A 21,020-nucleotide genomic window follows, 5' to 3' on the forward strand; every position below is an offset into this window, starting at 1 on the left:
TAAAAATATTTCAAAATGTAAGTGATTTTACTGTATTTTGGATCAAATAAATACAGGCTTGATGAGCAGAAGATAATTCTTTATAAAACAAAACAAATCTTACTGTTCAAAAAAAGTTTGACTGGTGTGTGTGTATATATATATATATATATATATATATATATATATATATATATATGTCAAAGTGGTGTTGAGTGCTGTTCCTCCTTAATTTTCTCATTTATCACGTGTGTACTATAAATTTCTGTTTTGATCAAAGACTATATGATTATAAGAGACTATAAGTTTCTGTTATATCGGTTGTTGGTTATTTAGTTGTGATATTTGCTGTATCTAGTCTCAGTAAGGTTTATTTTGATTGATGTATCTTCGTTTGCTGTTATCATTCCTCGACAACGTGTGACAGAATAACCGACCACATCGAAACAAACGGAAGTTATGGACTCACCAGCATCGTGCCTCCTCCTCCGACCTGAAAGCCAAAGGTGGCTGGAGTATCTGGGCTGGATGCTCCAGCACGGCGGCCTCTCCCTCAAGTCAGTGAGCCCGAGACACCAACAGGGCATGTTCAGGAACAAGAGCCAGAGCCCACCAAAGACGAGGAGGTGAAGCACGCTGATCAGTCCACCTTAAAGCCAGAAGTGGACATGAACCTTATAGATCTGTGGTCCGTGGATCCAATTCCCACCCTAGTACCCACCATCAAACCTTCGTCTTCTTCGCTGGTCCCATCCAGATTGTTAGAGGCTCCGGTCCTGTCCAGAGATCTTCCTCCTCCGATGTCCCTATCAGATTTCCTGGTCCCATCTCCTCCACTAGTTTTAGCCAGTCCCCTGGATTCGTCGGCCCTACTAGTGTCGTCCAGCTCTTTGGCTCTGCCTCTGCGGCTCATCAGCCTCGCCTCCGGCTTCCCCTCCACCACCTTGGGATTGCGCTGAGTTCCCGGCTGCACTTCGGCCCTCCAGGCCCATGTTCCCACCTCGGTCTGTCAGACCGCTGGCTCCACTCCGGCTCTGCATTCCTTTTGCTCCACCGAGGCCCGTCTGCCCTAGGACTCCTCTGGGCTCCCTCGTACATCCGGACAAACCTCAGTCGGTCATCGCTCATTTTCCGCCACGGACTTCTGGGTCTACGGCTTTGCATCGACCCTCCACCCCTTCGGCTTCACCAGGCTCCTTCCTTCATCTGGTTTCCCTGTCGTCCTCGCTTGCTCCATCGTCGCCCTGGTCAGCCGAATCCCTGGATCCGCCTCAGGCATGCGAGCCAGCCACTCCACCTTGGGCTTCCAGGACTTTGATGTCACCCTGGTAGGTCGATCTCTCTGCTCCGCTGGTTCCTCCATGTACCCTGGTTCCGCCTCCGTGAATCAGCCCTTGTGTGTTGCCCAGTCCTTCTGCCAAAGCTCCTCTCCTGGTTCCTCCCACCATCTGCTCCACCATGGTGTTGGCCTCCTCAAAATTCTCCAGGCTCCAGTCCTTCACCAGCACTACGCCCTCCACCTAAGCCTCCACCCTCATTTCTTCTTTTCTGTCATTTACTGTTTTGGCATGAGGTCACGCCTTCTGAGGGGGGAGCTACTGTCCCGATTACGTTTAGTTAAGTTCCTGTCTTGTCTATTATGAGCTCTCATTAGTTTCCATGGTTTCTTATTAGTTAATCCTTGTCCAGCTGTTCCTCCTTAGTTTTCTCATTTATCATGTGTGTACTTATAGTCCTGTTTCTGTTCTATCGGTTGTCGTTTATTTAGTTGTGATATGTGCTGCCTCTAGTCTCAGTAAAGTCAGCGTGTTACAATTAACAAATAATCACAGACCCCTCACCCAATAAACATACTGGCTGCCAGCATGTCTGGGAATGACACCAGGCCCCTGGTTACCATGGCAATTAGGACATCTCAGACAGATCAGATAAACCTTTCCGACCTAATGGCATGTTGAGAGTTCTCCCTCTCACGGCATTATCTATAGGAGAGACACATAATGCTCAGCAAAATGGACTCTTCTCTAATTCATTCATAGGAAAACACACATATACTTAAGGTCAGTGTGTATGTTGTTACTGTTCTTGTATATTGTATTTTAGTACTGTATACTGTATTATGCATGCTTATGACAGAATAATCTTCAGAGTTTAATCTTACCATGTTTAGTATCTATGAATTTGTATTCTGATGATCTAAACAAGAGTGTATATTATATGTTAGTACACAGGCAATATATTAGTGTTCTGAGAATATTTTTGCCTCAACACCTAATTGAGTTCCATATGCCCAAATCACCATGCTCTAAGACAAAGAGCCGTAAAACTCTGGTTTTTACTCAGGTGGTTAACTCTTTTCATATCTTCATTCTCTGGGTTTCCTGATGGCTTCATCCATCAAATTTAATTTGCCCTTTGCCCTGTGTTTGTTTGTTTGTTTGTTAGACTAGTTTGTGTAAGTGTTTGGTTAATAAAACTCATGCACAAATTACATGAGTTTCTGATTCTGCCTTTCAAATGGATGTTCCATACGATTTTGATCCTTACTGCATGATCTGATGCATCAATACTGTATGAAAGTATTTTCTGTGGCCTCGAATATATGTGAATACAATGTAGCCTGCCTATACAATTAGGGGCTGAAGATGTAAAAGCCATAATATGAATAATTAAAATGTTAACAGTAAAGTTAGAAGTATATGAGTAGATATTATTTTAATGTGTTTATATGTTAATTTGTGTTTACTCTGCTTTATTATTGGACTTCCTTTAAAGGAGCATTGCGTAGGTTCTGAAATTTCTAACCGTTACTGACATCAGTGGCCGTTAGAGGAACTGCAGCTAGTCTCATGCTCGTTCTCAGTGCACACGCTCTTTTTTTTTTTTTTTTTTTTTTTTTACTTACGGGGAGTGTCCGTGGGTGTCTGAATTGTGCTGGAGGCTGGTCGCTTCTTTCCATCCGCAGAGTCCATTTGAAAACACTATTGCCGCTGCTTACTATAATGGCTGGCGTGCCGTATGGTTGTAAGCCCAAGTAGACGAGAACGCGCATGACGTCACATTTTGTGAATTTTCGCGCCAATTCGGGCCCGACTCCTCCACACACAATTGAGCCTACAGGCTGGTAGAGGCAACCGTGGTGGACAGTCGAGGTGTCATTCTTTTTTTTACATCATGGTTGGCTCATACATGTACAAATGAAAACTCTATCTTAAAGATTTTTTTTAAGTAAAAACCTCCACATAGCTCCTTTAATTATGTTTAATTTTTGGTGTCCCCTTCATGAAAGAAAGAAAGATGGAGCAACAGTTTTTTGTCCAGAGTTTATTTTGTTTCTGATTTGTACAAAAACATCCAGTAAACAGTTGAAACTTGAACAAAGACCAGAGTCAATTCTTTGCCAAAAAAAGAATAAATCTAGATTATTGCTACTACATACAGTATATTGTTGAAAAGTTGTTTAGTCAAGTCAAGTCAACCAAATTCTCTCTTGATGTGGTCTTCTCCACTTTCAATCCCTTCTCGGGTTCATCTTAAAAAGGCAACTGTTGAATTGAAAAAAAAAAATCATTAGTTATAAAACAATGGACTATAATATATGCTGTGAATATATTAAAAATAAAAGCAGAACAATAGGAACTTGCAAAGGGCATGCTTGTGGTGGATGTCTACTATAAAGATGTATGTGAGAGGTTGTTGTGTGTGAGGCAGACTGAGAAGGTTGTGACAATGTAAGAGAGTGTGTTGTGTGAGGATTAGAGTGTGAGGATGCGTGTAGGGCTGCACGATTAATACAAATGTGTTTGCAGATGAATCGCATTAGATTACTGAAGAGATGTGCATGACAAACGCATGCGATTAATTGTGCAGCCCTAGAAGAGTGTGTGAGGATGCATGTGTGAGAGTGTCTAAATGTAATGGAAACGGGTCAATTTAGCTCAAAGGGAATCATTTAAGATTTTAAAGGGAATTTGAACAGATTCACTGTTTCATGGCTGATCACTGAAACGGCCAGCGATTCATTGAACGAGTCGTTTAACATCAAATCTGCACTGGATATTAATATCCAAAGTATAGTGAAAACACTATCAATTAGCACAGTAACAAGATCGGCATTTTAAGACATTAACTTGTAAGCACAAAACACAAGATACATCTCTTTTCAATGTTAATAAGGCTTTATTAGATCAATCTAAGACATAAGCTAATCTAACACATAAGCACACACACTCACACATTCACACAAGTTACAGGAAGATATAAAGTTAGGGAAGAATGAGTTTAAGAGAATGAAAATGTGGAATCCCAAGTTTACAGCAATACGTGAAATTGCATAGACATGAACAGCCATCAATCACTTAATTAACCCTTGCATTGGGTTCCTTAATGAGGTTAAAATTATATTGGATACACCAGAACAGATCAGAGTCTGGAGGTACTTGCATTGCCTGTGTAATGTGTTTTCCTTTGTTGTTGTTGAAAGGGGGTTTCCCGAGGTTGCTGATTGGCTGGAAGTTCAGTAGTTGTTGAAGTGACGTCTTGGGAAGTCCCTGGTCGGGCGTCATCGGACGATGCAGAGTTGTGTGGCTGATTGAAGTTGAACGGGCACTCGAGGGCAGACTCTGAGACACAGCATTACAAAACTTAACTCAGAACACAAAACTCTCAATGGAAAAGAAAAGAAACTAGAAAAGAACAGAAGCAAAGTTTGACGAGACTAGGTGGTGTTCCTTCTCATTGTGGCTAAGTAGCAGCAGGCGTGCAGGCTGAAGCACGCGGGAACTGCGCTCAAAGAACGAGTATTTGAGTATTTAAACTGTTGTCTTGACCAATTAGATATTGTCTAATGTTGTCAAATGTTGTCTTGACCAATTAGATATTGTCTCGGGTATCATAAATCATATGTTATCTTATCAAGCACATGGTCCGAATGTTCCCGCTGTTGCAGGGTATAATTTTGGACTTGATTCCTACAACAAGAATATGATACATTTGACAAATAACTGATGATCAGAAACATTTCAACAAAGGAGATTGAAACATACTAACTAAAAACACACTAAAAAATGTTGGGTTAAAATAACCCAACCTGTAACCCAACTATGGGTTGGTATAGCACCTTCCCATCTATGGGTTATTTCAACTCAACCCATGGGTTAAAATCCTGTTGGGTTAAAAGTTACCCAACAGTTGAGTTAATTATTTATTTTAATTAACATCAGTATTTTTATTAAAAATGACTTAATACAACCATATTTTGAAACTACTTTGTTGTAAATTACAGATTTTATTTTAATATGCAAATAACACATTTACAAATATATTTTAAAATATTTTATTTAAATGTACAAGAATGTGTAAAAATACAACTGACATTTTCAAGATGTACAAATGTGTCAATTCATATTCATATCAAAACACACAAACTTGCAAATACAGTTCACAGCTGTGACCTAATGTTTAGAAACTTGGACCTGTAACCCGAAAGTCGCAGGTTTGAGTCTCTGTGCTGGCAGGAGCTGTAGGTGGAGGGAGTGAATAAACAGCGCTCTCATCCACCCTCAATACCCATGGACCTACTGATGATCAATAAAATAAAAAGTTTTTTACTGATTACAAAATACAAAGTTTTTAAGAAGGAGACAGTGTGCAGAAGAAACTATTAAAGACTGTGTGTTACAAAAACTCTCAAATATGAGCAGAGGGCTTTGGGTAGTAGATGTCATATACAAAAAAATGTTTGAAACACAGATCGACTGCTTTAGGCCATAAGGTGAAGCCGTTTTCGTTTAATCCCGTTCCCATAATAGGGCACTAAATTATTTTCATCCCAATAAAAACACCTATTTGTTTTGAGCGCGAAAATGAAAGTTCTCCATGAGTAATCCTGCAGTTTATTTTTCATTACTGTTTAAAGTCGGCAATAGTTCTTTCCTCGCGTAATCATATTTTTATCAGGAGTGATGAGGCAATCATCACGTGCTTCCAGCTAGACCAATAAGGTGGCCGCTTTTTGGAACGACATGTAAACATGAATCCAAGATGTCTGCGCCCTTGTCATCAATATCGAGTAGCGAAGACGAAGAAATTACGGCCAGACCTCCTTCAAAACTCCGCAATAAGTATTCTAAACAATGCTATATGCATCTCACGTCCATACATAAAGAAGAAATACAGGATTTTTCACGCACACGATGGGATACATTCAGAAACAGCGCCAAACGGTGGCTTGGCTTGCAGGGTGAGACTCAGAGAATAGCAGAAACATGCAAACATTGTCTAGAAATTGAATTTGACAATGTTCCCGAAGACGCTGGGTTTCACCCCACTTGCTACAGGCGTTTCATTGACAAAAAGCGCTTGGATGCGGCCGAGAAACGGGTCACACAGCATCCTGAAGCTCAAGATGCCATCAGGTACTAGTACCTCAACAATTGAATGTCCGACAAAGAAACTTCGATCCAGGACGGGCCTGCCAGTAGCTTGTGCAGGTCCTGTGCTTCCTGCCTTGTGCATAATTTGTAAGAAAACGGACAAGTACATTACGGTTGCAGGCAAACGCCAGAAGGACCATCTTTCACAGGCAGAAACGTTGTCAGCAGGTAGGTAAAAAGTACACACACACACACACGTTTGAAGTTTTATGTCGTATGCTGTGTACCATGGCTAACTTTCAATTACATAGATTTGCATTATTTTGCATACAGCTACAGTCAGAACACTCAATATTGTTTAACTGTTATAACACAGTTTGGTAACACTTTACAATAAGGTTCATTAATGTATTGACTAACATGAATTAACCATGAGCAATACATTTGTTACTCTATTTGTTAATCTTTGTTAATGTTAGTTAATAGAAATAGAGCTGTTCATTGTTTGTTCATGTTAGTTCACAGTGCATGAACTAATGTTAACAAGATTTTAATAAAGTATTAGTAAACGTTGAAATTAACATGAACAAATATTAATAAATGCTGTATATGTGCAGTTCATGATAACTAATGTAGTTAACTAATGTTAACTAACGAACCTTATTGTAAAGAGTTAAACCACAGTTTTTACTTAATGTTTTAATTTACAAATTAATTTAAATATAGTCTGCTTTATTTACAGGCCAGTTACTGAAAGCTGCTGAGATGAAGGAAGACACTAGCATTCTTGTGCATATTCGAGACAAAGACTGTGTGTCTCTGGAGGTGCGATACCACAAGTCCTGTTACAGACAGTACACCAGGTTCCTGACAAAGTCTACTGCAACAGTTACTGGGACCTCAGATGAACAGTAAGTTATTATATTGTATTATCAAATAATAATGAGTAATTCCCTCACATTATTGCATATTTCTAAAGTAAAGCATTGACCACCTACTTAGACTGCATATTGCCATTTTGTCTGTAAACACAGTTTTGACTGCACAATCTCGGCACAGTAATTCAATATGATAAAATGTGTAGTGGTTTGTGAAGGAAATTATATATTATATATAATTTATTTATTACCATGTATTTTCTTTCTGAAAAATAAATGTAAAAAACTTCTAAAAATCGCTTGGTCAATTGCTTTCAATTTGCTACTATTTATACTATATTTAAAATGGAAGCAATTGTGAAATAGTTATGGCACATAAAATATTTACTTTGCTGTTTTTAATGTGTTTTCTTTTTAGAAATGAGCCAACCTTCGATGCCAGCTACAAGATGTTCTGTGAGCGGATCATCCGCCATAGAATAATTGTAAACCAAGAGGTGCTGACAATGACGCAGCTCAGAAGAAACTTTTTTTAATCTTGTGAAAAAACATGAAGATCTTGATGCTTCAAACTACAGGTAATTTAAATACCATGAGTTTCTTTTGCAGCTTTGTAAAAAAAATTTGTGCAACATTTTATTTTTTCTCACAAAAATGGAATTCATAATAATGAAATCATAATTGTGACCAGAATAATACCCACCCTATTTTCCACCCTACCTGAAAGTGTGTTGCAGGTAGTCCACTGCAGTTGCAAGCAAGGCAAATGTGAGACTGCAAGATGTTCCTGTATGTCTGCAAGACTGTCTTGTACTGATTTATGTCGGTGCCAAAATTGTGCAAATGTTTCCCAAGAAACAGAGGAAAGAGCTACATGGGCTGATGAGTCTGATGATAGTGATGGGGATGATACTGATGAGTAAAGACACACTGTGTCATATCTTAGGCTGATTTTGAGCTTGGGCAACGTTTACTTTGTTTTCTTTCTGTGATTACACAGGACCTATTGAAAAATGTGATGTATAAAACATCACAGTTTGGCTAAATTTACAATGTGTATGTTTAATTTCGATTGTTGCAAATTTGTAAGTACAAGTGTACTTTCTTCAAACGTGTTATATTTAATGGTTTACATTCACACTTTAGTATACTAATGCACCAATACCTGTCTCAGATGTTTAGGTGCGTGTATAAATGTCAGTTTGAGACATATTTTGAGTTGCTAAAATTAATATAAATAAAGATACAAGCAAAAACAACAGCATACAAATTGCGTTTTTTTTTAATTCACAATTTTATACATTTATGGATCGTGACAAAAAACTGCAGGATATTTTGCGGAGAACTTTTAACATAAAGTCCAAAAGGGTGTTGTCAATGCAAAAATGATTTAAAAAAGTAGTGCCCAGGTGTGGGAATGAAAATCACTTTCTAGCCACTTTTTCCTAGTTCACCTTATGGCCTACTTGTAGTATCGTCTTCTGTTCCATCGCCTCCCCGTTTAAAATAATAAAATCTTGGGAGGAGTTTTCCTTGTCACCAAGCACCAGGACATGTGGATTCTGGCTTGTCTCATGTTTCAAGTACAGCACTAATTAGTGCCAACCTTAAAAGAATAATAAAAAAAAAGTTCAGTTAACATGCATTGTGATGATACTTCATTGATACACTAACTTTACAAATGAGTGAATTTAAATGAGTTAAAAGCTATAGCGAATTTAAATTGGTTAAAGTGATAATTTACCCATTAATTAAAATTCTGTCATCATTTTTTTTTCTTCAAAATATCTTCTTGGAATGATTTGTATTGTACAACGTGTGTATTATACAAAATAAATAAAGGTGACTTGATTACACAGGGCACTGTAATTTTAAGTTTTTACTTATAGGTTGAATGTCAATGAAGGACTGCTTCATTTCCGTGTATGATGTGCACACCAATTTTCCATTTGTGTGGTATGGTGCAGACAGCAGGAAGGGTTTTAAAGACAATTTCTGCACGAAGGCCTTTAAATGACAAAAGTACAGAGAAAGCACAAGTAAAAAAAAAACTAAGCTTACAGTTTACATTTTTTAGTAGATCTTTGTGGGGATCTACTATCATTTGCACTAAGAGACAGACTAAACCAGTTTAGAAAATTTGTGGCAATATTTGCGGCTAATGTGAGTAAATTTTACCACCCTTTATCCTTTGACTGATTTGGACTTGTAGGGAGGAACAAAAGTACACTGTAAATGAAAGGAAGCTTTGTTGGACGGAATGCAACAATACACTTATTTCACCTCATTTGTCTTTTTTCATAATTTTTGGAAGTCATAGGTCTTAGGAAGTCAAGTAAAATTGAAAACTTATGTATCATTAATTTAAATAGGTTACTTACCTTGAAATGTTTCAATTAACAGGCAGAAATTCTATTGTTGCAATTTTTCCTTCACAAAAAGTCCATTGTCTAACACATTTAGTACAACACATTTAAAAAAAAACAAAACATGTCAATCAATCTAATTGCTGTAATTATAGGGTATTCTGATATTCCAATATTCAATATGAATAAACCATAAAAACACTTACTGTACAATTAATTAGTGCTGGTGCGCTAAGACGAATATGGCTTCTGTTTTACGCTCCCCTCTTAAAGGTGCCATATGTAAAAATTTAGGTAAAAATATCCAAAAAATGACCTACATGCATCAAAAGAATGAGAAGAAATAAGGGCGAAGATGTCATAAAAAAAATGTCAAGTTATAGTGCTGCAGAAATATCAACCTTAATTAGCATTAGCATTACTAGCCACGGCCCGACAGGTGTCGTAATACCAGTTTCGGCCATGGGAGGCGGTATGCGGGCAACATAACCACCAGCCAACCTGCAATACTTGAATAACTCGCACGGCTTGTGGGCGTACTTGAACCTGATGTCAATCGTGTGGAAAATACAGCCCACTACTTCATTTCAGTTCAGGGAAGAGAGCGCAAGGATGGCTGAAGCCCTTGGCAAGAGACCCCTACCACCACCACCCGCAACAGGGAAACAACCACGCTCGGAATCACAAATCAAATCCGATAAGAAAAGGAGCCGAACCAGAGTAAACATCGGCACTGCTTTCCATCGCTGGAGACAACTGATGGACTTGAAAGAAATGAGGTTCGACTCCGAACTTGCAACATTTCTTTTGGATTGGTAAGTAAGATGCTGTTAGTATTTCACTTGAAGTTTGTTTTATATGTTTGCATATTTTTTTCGGGAAGTTATAACATAGAAATGTATCGAAGGCTGTTTGATAAACGTGCTAATGTTAGCGATGGCTAACCATAGCTGTGCCATTTACAAGTGCCAAAATGGTATTGTTTGAATTGGGTAATAAAATCGACAGAATCTGATATTTTTTTATATGATAACTAACCAGCTCTGTCTAGTCTGTTGGTCTCCGTGTCCTCTTTGCCTCGTGGTTTTTCTGTGCGTGAGAAAATTGATGTGTGGCGTGAAAGCGTGTGAAAAGAGTCAATTGCGTGTGTCTCACGGTGAATGCTTGAGAGTTGGCAGTTCTGGTTACGTTGGTTGGCGCTAGCTTGGTCAACATCAGCTGTCTGATGTTGACCAATGATGTTGACAGAATGCTGTCTGTCAAATTAATTTAATTCAAATAATGTGTATATTCAACTCGATGTAATATGAACAAAACTAATATGAACATATTCACTGGTAAAGGTGAAGGGGAGTAGCTTGAAGATGTCATGTTTCAAAATCACTTGACATCACCCAACATTCCTCTGGAGGCAAAACGTCCTCTTATATGCTTCGGGTATGGCTCTAGGGTTGTTGTGAAGGTAGGGGCGGAGCATAGAGACTATGCCGTTTCTCGTTTGTTACTCTAGAGTAGACCAATTCACTTTATTGAGGCATACTGCCCCCATCTGGTATGGAATGTGGAGTATGACTTGATTTTTTTTGCCAGACATGACATATGGCACCTTTAAAGGTTGGTTGTAGGAGTAACATTGACATTATGTAAATTTAGGGCATTGGTATAAATTTCCGCCGAAAGAACGGATTGCCTCACGACTGCGCGCTTTTCTTTCGTCTGGGTTTTGAACTTTTATAACAGAAAATTGCAGGTTCATTCAAACGATTCTCGCGGAGTCTGTTGTCTGTTGCATGACTGATGTGTGTGAGCTCAGCTCGCTCGAGCAGCTTCTTTCACTGGTCAGATCTGATAAGTGGTCCGTGTGGCTTTTCTAGCTTAATTCTAATGATTTCGTCAAACTTTCACATTTCACCAGACATTTTTATCAACTTTAAGTAATACTTGTCTAAAAAATTTTGCAGCTAATCTTTTAATGTATTAATGATGGCGAACAAACAGGAATAGGAAACAAACGGACAAACAGGAAGGGGAAACTAACGGACTAAAGGGAATAAAAACTTTTTTAACGTATAAAAAAAGAATAATTAATGTATCAGACACATTACTTGGTGTTATAACAGTTATATACATTATACGATTATATTAACAGTTACTAACCTTTCATAATCATGCAGGCTGCCGCTGATGTCCGCGCTGAGTCGCTGACTGGACCGTTAAAATTTGAACCGGAGTGAAGCGGGAAACATATTTAACCCAACAGTTGGGATATAACTAAAATGTGATATGTGATAGTGTGTAAGTGTGAGGATGCTTTTGTGAGTCTATCAATGTGAGAATGTGTGAGTGTGAGGATGTGTGTGTGACTGTGTATGTAACTTCATAAGCACAAATGCCTGAGAAAAAGAAGAGATCGGTAACACTGTGATAAACTTACTGCAAATATTAAATAGTTTTCCTTTAAAAATATTCAAACATACCACACACAGTTATGTTTCTGACAGTTAGTAACTTGACCTGAAAAGGTCCCTGCAGAGACTCACACTGTGACGCAGAAGATAACTGCCAATGATGACGGTAAACATGATTTTATATGCATTGTAATTTCTGAACCATAACTTGCAGCCTACTATGCAACATGCTCATAATGTGTGTCATTTCTTTGTAGCCCTTGATGTTGTAACCTTTTAGAGATTTTACAGAAACCTCACAACACAACTATTACAAGTGTAATCTGTGAACATCTTTGCATTGAGCAACTCTCAACATTTCACAATGACCTTGGTTTTAGCCGCTAACAGTACTTATCTGTAAGGAAGAGAAAAAAAAGCATGTAAATATGACATTTTAGGAAATCTACAAAAATAAATATATACATATATAAATATATTGACAAATGTATTATATCTATAGTTCTGAACCCTATTTGTGTCACCTGTGAATCCATATCAGAGAGTCCTTATCAATAACCCCTATCAACTTCAAGTTGTGAAACGTTTTTTCCCTAGGTGTAGATTACAAGATTACAAGGATATATGAATTCTCAGATGACACACAGACACTGTTTTTTCATGCACCATTTTAAGGACTAACTGTTTAATAATTTAATAATTTAATAATTTATTAAAAAGTTATTTAATACAGAGATTTAATACAGGGTTTTAATGAGAGATAATAAGCACGTGCCTATGCAGACACCCAGGCCTGACTGTACATACACAATATTTCAGACCATCAGTGAGACTACATCTAAGAGTAAAACATGAAGTCCAATTAATTTTAGTTAAGTGGATGTTATTGTACAGGCGTAATAACCAGTGCTTGAAGACGGAAAAGGAACATAAAGTTACTAAAGTTACAAATCGCGTGTCACATTAAGTGCTGGTCCTAATGAATCTATTTCTGAATTCAGAATTTTCATCCAACTTCCCGTGGAAAATACCATTATGTATATAAAAACTGATTAAAAACACTGCACTATGAGTCGAAGTTCAGTAAAGTTGGCAAAAAAACAAACAAAAAAACAACAACAACTATGCAATAACATCAAATGAAACCTAAATTTGAAACTTTTTGATGATTTTGGTCAGCGCCAGAGTTTGAAATGCTGGTTTAACGATTAAACAATTAGAACATTCTAAATACTAGAACTCGAGTATAGTATAAATAACATTGGTAGTGACCAAAATTAGAAAACTTGAACTTCACCTACTTATTTTCGACTCACAACGAAGATTGACAATGAAACAGAAGGTCGAGTGATTCCTTCTGTGCGCGCAGCAGACCCACTGCATGCTTGGAGGAGTATATATCCTTGCGCTAGGGCAGGAATTCCTTTTAGTTTGAATATTTAAAATCGCAATTCTTGTAATTTCAATAACAGCATATTATTATATCACATTTCGAAACAATACTGTGAGAATAAATGCGTAATAAAAGACCAAACTGAGCAGAACTATTTTGACAAGCGAAAGAAGATGTGGTTAGTCAGTTGACAGTAGTATGGAAATACGATTATTTTGCTCCAGTCTTTTACTGCAGTCACACAATCTGCGCTTCGGAGTTGTGCGGTCACGCTATTTGCGCTTCAAGTTTATTGCACATCTACTCGACGGTGCGTGGTAGATTAAAGGTGCGAGCGTGTTCAAGGTGCTGCCGTCTTCTTTAGTAAATCCTCCTTCGGTTGTTATATTTATTCATATTTGTATTCGCTTTCATATTAATGGCCTTCTATTTAAATTTTCACCGTTAATTTTGATATAACTGTGTTTACATTCATGTATTTTTGGGTTCAAAGCTGTATAATTTTCCATTTTTATGTGGAATGCTGCTAAATTAATGCATAATTTGGATAGTTTTTTCAACTGTCTTTCTACTTACAGTTAACATTATTCTAAATCAGTTGGATCCATGTATGTGTGTCTTGCTTACAGTATGTGGAGAAAATCAACATAAAGTGTGGGGTACAAAAAATATTAAAAAGGACTAAACCAAACTTTTTTCATATCATTTCAAGGGTTCATTATTTAATAATTGCATGTCAAAATCATGGAAAATGCTAGATTTTCACTATACAGCCATATTTGAAAATTCATAAAAATAAAAATCTAATTGTTTTTTGCATATTCCACCAGACTCGTTTTACATGTCCATACCTAACACTGTGGTGATTTACATATTTTACTCTATCATTATTTAATAATTGCATACCAAAATCATTAAAAAACACCAAGTACCACTGTGGTCATTTTCAAATTTTACTTATTTGAAAATGACCACAGTGGTACTTGGGGCATGTAGAACAAAACAATTGGATTTTAATTTTTTATGAATTTTCAAATATGTGTAGTGAGAAGGATAGCATTTTTTATGATTTGGCATGCAATTATAAAAGAATGATACAGTAAAATGATATGAAAATCACTAGAGTGGTACTAAGTGTCATGTAGAAAAAGAGTCTGTCGGTGTAACGAGGAGTCAGAGGCGTTCAAATCCATGTGCAGAATTTTATTAAGAGAATGGTCATACAGGCAGAAATCAGGAACGGCGTCAGGTGTGTTAGGGATATCCAGAATCATTAACGGTAACAAGCAGACATCAGGAAAGGCAGCAGAGAATCAATGGAGGGACTGAGAGCTCTCGGACTAAATCTAAAATATCTTAAACTGTGTTCCGAAGATAAACTGACACACGCACACACACACACACACACACACACACACATACTGTACATACATATATATAGCAAACTTTGATTTTACATGGGATATGTAAATTTACAGTCTAATTCTGTAAGTTTACGATTTTAAACTGTATTTCAAAATTATTAGATTTTTTTTAAATAAAACAGTAAAATTACGTAAAATTAATAATAATTAAAAATTAATAATAATTTGAAAAAAAAAATATATATATATATATATTTTTTTTTTAATATATATATACTGTATACATACTGTATAAATATACTGTATATATATTTATATATATATATATATATATATACTGTTTTTTTTTAACAGTGTGCTTTTGACCGTCTTTTAGTGAAAACAACGTGCAAAAAGTGTAAGCTCAGAAAAATGGAAATCAGAAGAATGCAAAAAATATTTATTTTGCTTTAGCATGAAGTTGCAGTTTCACAAAACTTGAATTGCACTTATGAGTAACAGTAAAATGCTGCCTTTACAAACCTTTACAAAGCTTCTCTTGCACATGCAAATTTGATTTATGCTTACAGTTTTTTGTAAACTTCCACAACTTTTACCCTGCATATGAAAATATTTTTGCCATTAAATTAACTTCATACTATTCAGCACCGGGTGAAAATGGAATTTAATGACTGCTCATATTCCAGCATACTTCATTCGCATTGACCAAGACTGAATGGTTTGTCCAGGTTGGTTCTTTTTTTTTTTTTTTTTTTCTCATCGCTGTTGTTGTAATGGCTGGGAAGCCAGAATGTGAATCCATCAACAGAAACATATATTAGTAATGCCCTGTTAGTTTTACATGTTATTTATAACAAACCATACAACGGATGTCAGATTTAAGTTGAACCACGGTCCCAGCGCGTGGAGAACAGAACAGTTCTATTTTTTTTCAGCGAACCGTTCCACCCCTACTCCCTACTGTTCTTTTTTAGTTACTTTAACTTTTGTGTAACTATAACTAAGCATTTGTCAGTACAACATACTATTCCCATTTCACTTTTTTTTTTAAGGCAATCAGATGGGACGGTTATTTTTTTTTAATATATATATTTTTTAAGTAAGCCTAACTAATAAGATTTTACAGTGTACCTGTTTACAGGTTCACAGATTCAAAATGTCTTACGGGAGGCCTGTGAGGACACACCATGTCAGTGTAGCTGAATACTGGTTGCTATGGATTTGGACGAACTTCAGCATAGTTTTTAGCTACATTAGAGAAGCGAATTACTTTTATTTGGGCTAATTTTTCATTGATGTCCCTCCACATATATTCAGGAGAGAGCAGTTTACTAGGTTTGTTCAAAAGGAAATACTTGTTCAAGTGAGACTCCTCTTGCCATACTGCCTCAATGGAGTTTGCAGCATCAATGTGCAGCTTCTCCCTGCAGGTTTTGGTGAGTTGATGTACATCTTCCAATGAACCACCAAATGCAGCACCAGCATAATAATAATCACCTTCTCCAGCTGGAATGTATGCTTGAGACTCTGGTCTACGCTCATATGTGAATCGATCCCTTGGAGCGTCAAACAACCAAGGATGTATCACACCTACCAGACGACCCAAAGACTCCACACCCCAACGGCCATAGAACTTTGTATCTATGTCAAGGCAGAAAATGTAGTCAGCCTCGTTGGCCAGTTCATTCTCTATTAGTTTTTCCAGTTTTCCCATCCTGCTCATACTGATGTCCTGCCATCTGTTCAAACTCTGAACCTTTAGAACTGTCAAATTACGGTTTTCACCCATCTTCACCTCAGGAATCGATTCTGGTTGATCTGTAAACAAGTAGTAATGCACTCGAAATCCAACAAAGTAATGCTGTTCTGCTGACTCCAGAAAATCTTTAACAAAACGTGTGTATCTAACAAACAGAGGAAACAAATACAGGGAGAAATATTATGGTTAATTTATCCTTTAATCATTGCTGTTTCCAGAATCAAGGAAAAAAAGAGGAGGGGAAACAAATGAGGAATTTTTAATAAGATGAGAGGTATCATGAAGACTTACTTTCCCAAAGCGAAGACTGTGGTTGCTATGGTGAGATTGTGTTGTTTGTAGATAGAGTCGATCAGTATGGGGTTAAAGGTTCCCTCCCAAATGATTGGAGCTGACCATGATGATACAGAAGCAACATCTGTCCGACTTCTTTAAAAACACACATCCAGTGCTGTAATCATTTCATTCATGATTGGAAACGGGCAATAACTGGTTAATACTAAAAACATAATACTCACCCTACCAACACACTTGGCTGGTTGTACAACAAGCTGTAATATAAATGAATAAGCAGAAAGAACAACATACACTTTTATTTTGTTCATGGAGTCAATACACATTTAAAACATGGGTTTCCAAGTGTTTTTTTTTATTTGTTTTTTTTTATGTCCATCTATGAACCATCATCATTTAACTCTCACGGGTCATCTGATCAGAACCTCAAAAACAACCATGAACCAAAAGAGTTCTTGTCTAGAGCAGTAGTCCTCATTAACTATGGATCAGCTTAAAAATAATGTCACTTTTAAGAAGAGGAAATTTACACACCCTGGCAATGAGCGCAATCCAAAGGTCTTTTGCTTCCATTTTGTCCTGATATGAACAGAGTCAAACTCTTACTGATTTGAATTTGATTATGTTGTGTCGCATTGATTGTGTGTATATTGATGACTATGAGCATGTATGTGTGTGCTTATTTTTTTGTGTGTGTGGAAGAGTGATGTATGTGTATGCACACTCACTTGATGACGATTTGTTCTATTTTCTGCTGTTTGCAGCTTGAAACAGTCAAATATTAAATAATTAATTAATGCAAACCTTTCAAACCAAGAGAACAACATATACACTACATCTGCATCATGTTTTTCTAACTGCACTAAACTCACCTTTTCTGGTTATTATTCAGGAAAATGAGCCTGTAAAGAAAGATATATTACTTAGGAGAGATATCTGTAAGTGTTAATCTTCTTTTTAGAGTTTTATATCTTATGCTTGTCATGTACAAAAGAAAATGCAGATTAAGGAATTGCTTGATATTGTAGGGTTGAAAATCAACCAAGATTCTTTTGCTTTTCCAGTCATTCAGCAATCCTACAACCAGACCATTATAGTACAGAAACCAGTAAAATTCTATATACGTTTTGTCTAATTGGGGCCTTAATATGATATCTTGATATTATGGTATCTCTCTCATTTTTAAAGGGGTCATAAAATGTAGTTCCAGAAATGTATATGTAAAAATAAATAAATAAATGCTTTAAATAAGAGGCAGAATAGAACCTCTGAGAAATAATAATGCAATATTATCACGACCCAGACACAAATGCAAACCATCTAATATTACTGAAGAATAATTACATACCCACTCAATACCATCCCAAAGAACAAAAGAATGATGAAAAAATTCTGACGGAGCTGCATTATTCCTGAAATACTCATGTACACATTGATATGAAGTTTTCGACTGAAGTGTAAGTGAGAGGAATAAAGCAAGTGAGATGTAGATCAGGGGAGGAGCCTACAATTGACTCACATTATTATTTGAACTTCCTTTTACTGCTATATATTTTAGTATGTAAAATGTGAAACTCATGAAAACTTATTTGTGATTTTGAATTCATTAGATGTAAACAAACAAACCAAAAAAAAATATGTGTGATTTGAATTGAAAATAAACCTGGCTTACTGTCTTTTGACAGTGAAACAAACCTTAGCTCAAATATCAACAATTGGAGAAAAAAAAAGTTTAGAATAGATGGAAAAAATGTGCCTGAAGGACAAAGAACAAAACCGTTTACACATGAAAAAACAAAAAAGAAAACAGTATTTTTTATGCTGGTCATGTGCTGGTCTTAAAATGGTCATTATATTATTTATTTTTTATATACATTTTCATGTATTCAGCCCCATCTCTGTTTTTATCAGGACTTTCCTTTCCCAATTTAGCAAGTTAACAAATATTTGTTTTTTTTTTTATAAACCAGCTAATAAAAATGTGGTGGACTGAGTCATTTCTGGCTGAACTGGACAGGCTATTTGAAGCTATAGCCTTGAGTGTGGCGTGTGATGCAGTATTCAGTTTGAGGATGTACGCAAACATTTTTTCACCCTCGGCTTGTGTCAGCAGAAGTGGATCTGGTGAAATGTGTGATCGTGTGTGAGAATGTGTCTCTGATCTTCAGTGGTACAGGACAGATTGTCAGATCTTTCTTTACTGCACATAGAGAACGATTTAACTGAAAAACTATCAGAAGAGAAGAGATGGTGAAAGCAGGGGCGCATATTTTATCTAGCAGTTGGGGGGGGGGGGCAATAAACTAAATTTCTCAAGAGCAATTTTTGAAGGGAACACAAATAATACAGCTAACATTGTACTTGTAATGATATGTACACACAGGGAGACCATGCCATTATCATCCTCCTCAGAATTTTTCTCTGGTTCAATGAAAAAGCTGACTAAACTGACCAAAATATTATTCTTTAAGCCCATTTATTTATTGCATGTCTTTTAAATAAATTACAATAAAAGGCACCAAAATGCAATTAATTTTAAACATAATTGTTTATTTCACAGCTGAAACATTTTCCCATATAAAAGAAATAAAAATATTCTGTGAAAAATAAATTTTTTATTATAGTCACTGCTCAATATTATGTAGAAATAAAAGATAGATTTTTAAAGCAGATTTAAATGACTGCTGCCAACAAGGCACTAAACAAAAACAAACCAAATAGCTGTAACTTAAAGCACTTACATAAAGGTAGAGGCACTAAACAAATGTACCAAATGTATTTTTCCTGATATCACTTTGCCCTACAAACTTGGCATATGCAGTTTATATCAAGGCGGTCCAGCCTGTCTTGGCCCATAGTAGTCCTTAGACACGTCTTCAGTCTCCGCAGTGCACTGAATCTCCTCTCAGCTTAACATGAGGACACTGGCACCACCAACAAAATTCTGACAAGGACCTCAACTTGGTCAAACAACCCACGCACCTCCACTGGAATTCCCCTTAGGACCTCTGCTGCTTCTCCACTGCTGCTACAAGGACATTTTTGGTGAAAAAATGGCAACTGTACTGAGAAAGATCATTTGTGCAACTCATCTATGGAATCACTTAACACCCCGGTCAGAAGGACGCTCTCAAATATTTGCAAAGACTTTAGACTGTCCTGGTTGAAACGGTCACCAAGACAGTCTAGATCTTCTTCTGTAGTGAAATGTTCAGGCACTCAAGCACTCCAACAACAGCAGAAGCAAGTGTGAGGCCCAACACAGTCTTACCTTTACTGAAGTGCTCAAATAAGCCACTGGCAGTTGAAGCAGTCCTATATATAGTTTTTGCCATCTCCTCTAGGCTGCCAAGTACCCGTTCATACTGCCCTAGCACAGCTATTATAGCAGAATTGCACACAGTCCACCTGGTTGGACACAGGGGTTTCAGTGTGGTGATGGGTGTATTTTGAGTGGTAACTATGTTTTCAAACATTCTCTTAAATTTTCCTGACTGGCTAAAAAAGATGCATAACTGACCCAAGAAAGGGATTCCCGGATCATTGGGGAGGCTGAGCAGCCAACCTGTGTGATTAGACTGACACAGTGTGCACCACAATGCACAGAGAGCTAATGGCTGCTGCTCCTCAGTATTGCCTGTGCACCACTGTATTTTCCTTCCTTGTTTGAGGTACCATCATAACTCTGCCCACATAAAGCAGTCACGGGCAGAATGAGCCTCAACAGCACATCAGTTACCATCTTAGCAAGGGACTGGCCTGTTGTCTCTGATAAACAGTATAAGCTAAAAAACTTCTCATGTGGGACAAGGTCATGGTCCAATTAGCACAGAAAGACACTTTCCTGCTCAACACCAGAAATATCCTGGGTGCCAGGGCTGAAGATCTAATCTCACTTGCAATTCCTCGGAATATAGTATTGGCCATAATGTTCAGGATTTCATTCTGTAATTTAGGGCTTGTGTATGCAATGTTGCGATCTGTTAACCATTTCAACGAAATGGGGTCATCCTCTTCTGCCCTAAGTTTCAGGAGCTGAAACAGATTCTCACTTTCATTAGTAAGGCCTCTTAGAGACTTAGATCTAAACTAAAAACTGTGCTCCTCTCCCCCGTGCTGGTGCTGGCAATATCATCTCCCTGCACTGTGGTCTCTGGCTCTCTCGCTGGTTCTGTCCCTTCCTCTACTCTCACTATTTTAGAACA

At 37.2% G+C, this 21,020-nt stretch overlaps 2 protein-coding genes across 4 annotated transcripts in view; one reads left to right on the top strand and one right to left on the bottom strand.

The window, feature by feature from the left end:
- The window catches only part of c34h12orf43 (chromosome 34 C12orf43 homolog), a 204,655-nt gene that overhangs the window by 7,389 nt on the left and 176,246 nt on the right, over positions 1-21,020 (top strand). The window lies entirely within an intron of this gene.
- Positions 15,960-18,277, bottom strand: LOC132115144 (globoside alpha-1,3-N-acetylgalactosaminyltransferase 1-like). Of its 2 annotated transcripts, XM_059523547.1 has the most exons (7): positions 18,164-18,277; positions 17,688-17,717; positions 17,544-17,579; positions 17,350-17,394; positions 17,040-17,072; positions 16,813-16,950; positions 15,960-16,666 (listed from the first exon to the last, which is right to left on the bottom strand). In XM_059523547.1, the coding sequence occupies exons 1-7, from the start codon at positions 18,238-18,240 to the stop codon at positions 15,976-15,978; spliced, it is 1,050 nt and encodes a 349-aa protein (XP_059379530.1). In that variant the 5' UTR covers positions 18,241-18,277; the 3' UTR covers positions 15,960-15,975. The 2 variants fall into 2 exon arrangements, with proteins under 2 accessions (XP_059379530.1, XP_059379531.1); XM_059523548.1 differs by lacking the exon at positions 17,350-17,394.

Source organism: Carassius carassius, chromosome 34 (assembly GCF_963082965.1).
Source record: "Carassius carassius chromosome 34, fCarCar2.1, whole genome shotgun sequence".
Lineage (NCBI taxonomy): Eukaryota > Metazoa > Chordata > Actinopteri > Cypriniformes > Cyprinidae > Carassius > Carassius carassius.